Raw genomic sequence first — 6,859 nt, forward strand, 5'->3', positions numbered from 1 at the left:
TGCACCCAAACTGGTTTTTCGACCCTGCTTGCCACGTCTTTTTCGGTATTTCAAACGTATTCGCGCCCCAGCGGGCTATCCGAAATCCCCAAACACAGGAGTTACCTTCTGGACTCCCTTTTGGAGTAAGATTCTCCCGAGCCCTCTAAACCAGTCTGCAGCAGTTGTCGCCTCTCTGTGACAGCAGCGGCGGCAGCCCCACCCCCACCCCCACCCCCACCCCAATGTACGGGTAGTGCTCGTCTTCCCATTTCGGCTGGGAACCAGGCTTGGGCCATGTCTACACCCACCTGCCTCCCCACCACTCCTTCTTCTCTTTGGCATCGCGACCGATTTACTCAATGAAAGCTAATTCAGTTATCCAGAGTGCTTTTTTTTTTCTTTTAAAAACTATTCAGCAGGGATCGTAAACAGGATCTAGTCACGCTACGTGTCCCCTCCTTCCGCAGTGCAGTGGAGTGAGAGCAGAGACACCTCCTTCTGAATAGGCATCATCCAGGGTTTTTGATTGAAATCCTGACGTGGCTAAATGTAAAATAATATGGGGCGTGTGGGGGGGTACTTGCACCCCAGGGTGAGTGGGTGGGTCGTCGGAGAGCAAGCAGGCTTTCCAAATGCTTAATGTAATCACGGGCCAGCTGTGTGCACTTGTAAAGTTGTTATAACCCCCCTCCTTGTTATAAACAGGAAAGCGCAGAATATAAAGCAAGAGACCCGCATTCACAAATACCAGCTCTCCCGCGCCAGCTGCCAAATTCCCCTTTTATGGAGTGTCTTGCTTGGAACCTCAGCCCCGTTAGAAAGACTTTAGTTTCTCCCCCCATGAACTTTCCAATCGGGTTTATTTTGAAACTTTCCTGAACCGAGCTGTGGACCAGGTAACCCATGCCCTCTCCAGCTCCCCTGCGCCTGATGGGTTGGCTTCAGGAAAGGGTGGGCTCCTGGAATCCTCTTCCAGGTGTCCCCAGCGAGCCGTGGAGGTCTCGGCTTGCTGCCTTTGGGACGCTAGGCCTCTGGAGAGTGCTCTGATTCCTTCAGGGCGTGTCCTAATCTTTCCAAGGACTGCATCCTTTTCTCATCAGACTCCCAAACCTCTTAGTTAGAGCACGCCTCTTCCCGCAACAAATGTAAAGCTTTCAAAGACTTCAGAAGGCATTTTGGGAGATGGTGCCATCTCTACATCTCCTATTAAGCCTGGGAGAAGAAAAGACCTGTTCGTGGGAGGCCCTGGTATTACGGGGCTCCCTCAAGCCAGCGGTAAAACTCACCCCTGTTCCCTGCCCCCCACCGTCTCCACCTCTCCTTCCTGGCCCGGCAGACCCCGCTCCCAGCCACCGAGGTCCACATCCTGCCTCACTGACTGTGTGTGCTTACAGCGTCAAGGGGTGGACGTGATATTTCAAACATCAGATCAGTGCGTTTATATATTGGGTGCCCGGAAATTTTTCCAAATAAACACAGCTTGATTCAACTTGGGTGGGCGGACTTATCAACAGACTAATTCTATAAACAAATGAAGGAATAGCCCCGAAACCGATTGGCTGGTATCAAAAAGACACGTGGAGGGAAAAGCTTGGAGTTTTTCAGCAATGAAATTTTAATTAATGTGGGTGGGCTGAGAACACAACGACTGTTTATCATAGACAATTTATTTTCCAGCGCTAAGTCAACATATAATAGCAAACTTACAACAATTATTTAACATTTTTAAAGCCATGAAGAAGGGACAGAGCGCGGAGCGGCCGGGGAGAGCGGCAGAGTGGGAGGCAGACTTACGGCGGGCTCCCCAGGAGGGCCCTCGCGGCGCGGGGCTCAGACCCTAAGCCTCCCGGTCGCCTGCATCGCGGGGAGCGCAGCGCCGGCTCCCACTCGCCATGAGCCACCTCTTTGGTCCCCAGCTGCCTGCCCTGGCTGCCTCGCCCATGCTCTATCTGTACGGCCCCGAGAGACCTGGGCTGCCTCTGGCCTTCGCCCCCGCAGCCGCTCTTGCTGCCTCCGGCCGGGCGGAGCCCCCTCAGAAGCCGCCCTACAGCTACATCGCGCTCATAGCCATGGCAATCCAGGACGCGCCGGAGCAGAGGGTCACGCTCAACGGCATCTACCAGTTCATCATGGACCGCTTCCCTTTCTACCACGACAATCGGCAGGGCTGGCAGAACAGCATACGCCACAACCTCTCCCTCAACGACTGCTTCGTCAAGGTGCCCCGCGAGAAAGGGAGGCCGGGCAAGGGCAGCTACTGGACGCTGGACCCTCGCTGCCTGGATATGTTCGAGAATGGCAACTACCGGCGCCGGAAAAGGAAGCCCAAGCCCGGCCCCGGGGCCCCGGAGGCCAAGCGGGCCCGTGCCGAGACGCACCAGCGCGGCGCAGAAGCGCAGCCCCAGGCGGGGAGCGGGGGCGGACGCCCGCGCCCCGCGACCCCCAGCCACGAGGGAGCGCCAGCGCACCCCTGGCCCCTCCCGGAAGGCTCTTCTACGCCGGCACCCTGCCTCTGGCCGGAGCCGGCGTCCCCAGAGGAGGTGGCGGGCAACGCGGTCCCGGGAGCGGCAGCGGTGGTCGTGGGCCAGCCAGCGCGCACGGTGGATGGTCCAGGGTCCCCTTTACGCCCTGTCTCCCGCAGCTCTCCAAAGGGCTCCGACAAGTCCAAGAGCTTCAGCATAGACAGTATCCTGGCGGGACGACAGGTCCAGAAGCCGGCTGAAGGGGCCGAGCTCCTGCGGGGCGCCAAGCAGGGGCCTGGCGGCTGTCTGGGTACCTCGCTTCTGGCCACCTCCACTAGCCTCCGTCCCCCGTTCAACGCTTCCCTGATGCTCGACCCACACGTCCAGGGCGGCTTTTACCAGCTCGGAATCCCTTTCCTTTCCTACTTCCCTCTGCAGCTCCCTGACACTGTGCTTCACTTCCAGTAAAGCGAACAGCGGCGCCGTTCTTTCCCTCGCCCTGGTCAGAGCTTCTCGTGAGCCACCACGGCTCCCACCGCTGGTGGTAGGAGTCACTTTTTTAAAAAATGATCGTTTCCTGGGCTGAGGTGTGGATCCTGGGAAATATTTCCAACTTCTGCGCTCAGGTGGGCAAGCTCACCTGCCTCCTCCAAGGGGATCTCCCCAGAACCAGGAGCGGCTTGGGGTTTAAAAGACCCTGCCCAGCTGGGACTTCAGCATCTCAGACCTCCTGCTGTGGGAGCAGGGGCATTCCTTGACCTTAGGTCAATCTAATGGCGGGATCTACAGCCACCCACTACAGGTCCTGTGAGTTTGGGGCACCCGAGGGCCCAGACAACACAAGAGCAGGACAGACAGACACATTGTGGTTGTTTCAATCTGAAAGCCACCATCTGACCTTTGCCAACTGGATTGTCACTGTGACTCAGGCCTTGGCTTTGACCCATCTGAGTGATGGGTGTTCACAGTTGAGTTTGTTCTTGAAGTCGAGATGTGCCCCCCCTCCCGGGGGCGGGGGAAGGGGGGAGCGGGATGACCCCTGTTTTTCAGGTTCTTTGGCAGACTAGGGCCTGGTGAGGATTTATGACCAATGTCCAGGTGAAAGATGAGAAACCACACTTTTATTTTAAATAGAAAATTTTTTCTCTCTTTTTTTTTTCTTTCTAGACAGTAAAAGGAACATGCTCTCTTCTTTCACTAAATACTTGACTCTTTTTACTATGAAAATTGCCCTGTGAAAATGTTTATATTAACAACTTCTGTTAAGAACATACACTCTATGTAATATAGCATCGTGTTACATTATTCTAGCTCATTAGTCGATACATATGTTCTCCAGTGCATGTTACCAACAATAGCAGTCATCTTATCTTTTTGCTTTTGTTTTTAAGGGATCAAAGATTTCAGGGAAGACTGGAAGTGTGTGAAGGGGAGGGAAGATGTCTCAGACAATACAGGATTTTTGATTTTCATGTTTGTTTTCGAGATCTAGATTTGATTGTTGCTACATTTTTCCAGAATTGTGTGTGTGCTGAAGGACTACTATTCATCAAAAGGTGTCGGGGGAAACAAACACATGAAAAGAAGGTACAGGGAGAGATGGGTTGGTGCTGGGAAGAGTAAGGGAATCTGCCGGCATCTACTGGAGACAGCTCTCTGCACCCCCAAGCATATGAGGCATGGTGGGAGGATTCTTTCAGACGATCTTTGGTGACTGCATCCTAGTCTGCAACCCAGAACCCCTTCCTCACTCCAGCCCCTACCAAGCAGACCCAGAGCCTGCAGGTAAATTAACCCTCTATGGAGGTAACCAGAAGTCTGGTGGGAGGGGTGGGCCACATGGCAGGGGTCTGCAACAAAGATCTGGTTAAGAAAATTGAGATTTTCACAATCCTGTTCATCTTAAAACTTTTGAGAAATGCATCTAACCTCTTGGGGTTGTCTTAAGGGTTCTGAAAGTTGATTTCCTGAACCATCAAGTTAATTTTATCTGATGCTGGAAAAGCACAATAAGTCATGAGTTCATGGAGGTGGGCTGAGATAGGTCTTCAAAATAACTTTTTAAATAGTTTCTAGGATTTATATAAAAAGGACACAAACTTTACAATGAGAGAGACTGTTGATTAATATGTTGGAAAGGGCATTTAGGACAAGCGTAATAATAATTATTAGGCACAGAGTTGACTTTCTGAGAATTCATCCTGAAAGCCATGTGCTACTGACTCATAAATGTTTCCTTGACAGCTTTCTATCAGGCTGGTGTGAACACTTTATTGAGCTGCAGAGTGCCCTTGACTTTAAGAACTTTGATGACATCCCATTGCTGAGATCTAGGCTCACTCTGATTAACTTAAAACGTGGTGGAAGGGTTGCCATTGGCTATTTTGTTATCCCAAAGTCTCAGTGTCTGTGAATAAAGTTGTTTTTTCAATAACCTCTCAGTGACTGGTTCAGTGGATTACTGGGGGGAATAAACAAACAGTGTAATAAGAAAGAGAAGACTGGGATTATATTTGGGACCCTATGAGCATCTCAAGGGGGCTTAGGAGCTGGAGCAGAAAAGCCCAGGACCAGTGGATACTGCCTGAATGTCAAAAAGTAAGATAAAAATTCTGCTGTATAGGAACATTTTGAATTTTTCATGTGTGTGTGCGTGTGTGTGTTTGATTTGCTATCTTGTATATTTTGTTAATTTATGATGGCTATTTTCTGGAGAAGCCAAAAATCAAATATTGCCATTTTAAAGGGATAGTATTTTAGAGTTACGGGTACAAAAGTATAATATAAACATTATTTTTATGTCACAGAAAAAAGGTAGAAGTGTGTATCTACTTTGTAAGAGGGTTTATCCATACATAAAGAGAAATTCTAACAGATACAATTATATCCACATTCATTCGCACATTTATCTGATTTAGGAAAACCAAGAGAAATTTTCTATGTGGGCCATTTTCTATGTGTTCTATACAATTTTATGTATATTTCTTCCTCCTGAAGAGGAAGAGGAGCTTTGGGTCTTAGCAATTCAAATAGCCTTTTTAATGTTCCAGATTTAATCACAGTTTCAAATTAGGAATCATTGAGACCAAGGAATGGATTCTACTTTTAATTAAAACAATATTTAGGGTAAACCAGAAGTAACCACATTATTCTGCTCTTAGGCAGTCTGAAGGTATGCTTCTGCGCTCTCATCTAAACAAAGTGAACAGATTATGTTTTCTGTAAATGATGTTTGGTTCAAGTCCTGATCTTTCTCTCTCTGTCTCTGTCTCTGTCTCTCTGTCTCTCTCTCTCACACACATGCACACGCACACACACAGATGAGTACAATGACCATAATGAGGGATATGGGAGGTGTATGCATAATGATAAATAAGTCACGTGTATGTGTGTGGGTATGTATACATATGTATACATGCATGTATGTGTGCATACATATGTCTAGTATACATGGATGCTCAGAAATTCATCTTTTTTGCATATAGGTGGGACAGATAGTCTCAAATCTAGTGCAGCATTCTTTCAAAACAACCAAGTGTTGATATTTTTCCCAAGTATTGATACTTTGGGAAAGATTTTGTTTTTCAGTACTGTTTAAGCCAAGGATAATTTGTGTTTTTTTTTTTTTTTTTTTTTTTTTTTGCTGTTATAGCACAACTAACCAAGAGTTTATGAAAGAATCTTGGAAGACATACCAACATGAGACCTTCACTTCCGTAATTTTACAAAGATGAGAGAACTTTGCAAAGGCCTTTGCTTTGTCTGGTTTTGGATATTTGCAGGCTCTTGTAGAGGCTAATAGCCTCCGGATCTCAAATGCCCCATAAGATTTTCTAGCACATAAACAGGTCATAGTTAGCCATTTTTGGATGTAATTGTGTCTCTCTGAAAAGGAAGACATGTGTGGTCACTACCATTTCAGCAGAGAGGCCAGTGTATATATCTATGTGTGGGTTAAAGCATTAACCACACATGATGTTATTGTTACAGCCGAAGGCCAAGGTCCATCTGTATGGACATTGGAAAGCCAACGTTAATGTCACAAAAATGGGTGACGTTTCCAGGAACCAGCTAGAGTGAGAGCCAGGACTTGGTGGACTTCCCATATACATGGTAGCTGGAGTCTTGCTTCCACGAAGTTGGACTTGTTTCATAGAGTTGAAAATATACATGAAAATAAGCAAAATTCATTATTAAAATTAAAGAATTTAATTTTGTTGGAAAAGTAATTCTTTTGATTCACATTTTGAGCAGTTTTTATAAAAATGCCTAAATAACCAAATGGCAAGTTCTCTACTATACTTGTTTTTATCTAGAGGCCTCAAAATTGGGGTTCTGAGGATCAGGCAGATACCATAGATGTGTACAGTGACCTAGAGTGGGGCAATAGGGAGTGGGGGGCCTAGGCTGAACTG

The 6,859-nt window shown here is 47.8% G+C and overlaps 1 protein-coding gene across 1 annotated transcript; it reads left to right on the forward strand.

Annotated features, from left to right (window-relative positions):
• Positions 1 to 259: 259 nt before the first annotated feature.
• FOXL1 (forkhead box L1) lies at positions 260 to 4,885 on the forward strand. Its single transcript, XM_016129510.2, has one exon. The coding sequence runs from the start codon at positions 1,875 to 1,877 to the stop codon at positions 2,910 to 2,912; it is 1,038 nt and encodes a 345-aa protein (XP_015984996.2). The 5' UTR covers positions 260 to 1,874; the 3' UTR covers positions 2,913 to 4,885.
• Positions 4,886 to 6,859: the final 1,974 nt, after the last annotated feature.

The sequence above is a fragment of the Rousettus aegyptiacus genome, unplaced genomic scaffold, assembly GCF_014176215.1.
Source record: "Rousettus aegyptiacus isolate mRouAeg1 unplaced genomic scaffold, mRouAeg1.p scaffold_m13_p_14, whole genome shotgun sequence".
Lineage (NCBI taxonomy): Eukaryota > Metazoa > Chordata > Mammalia > Chiroptera > Pteropodidae > Rousettus > Rousettus aegyptiacus.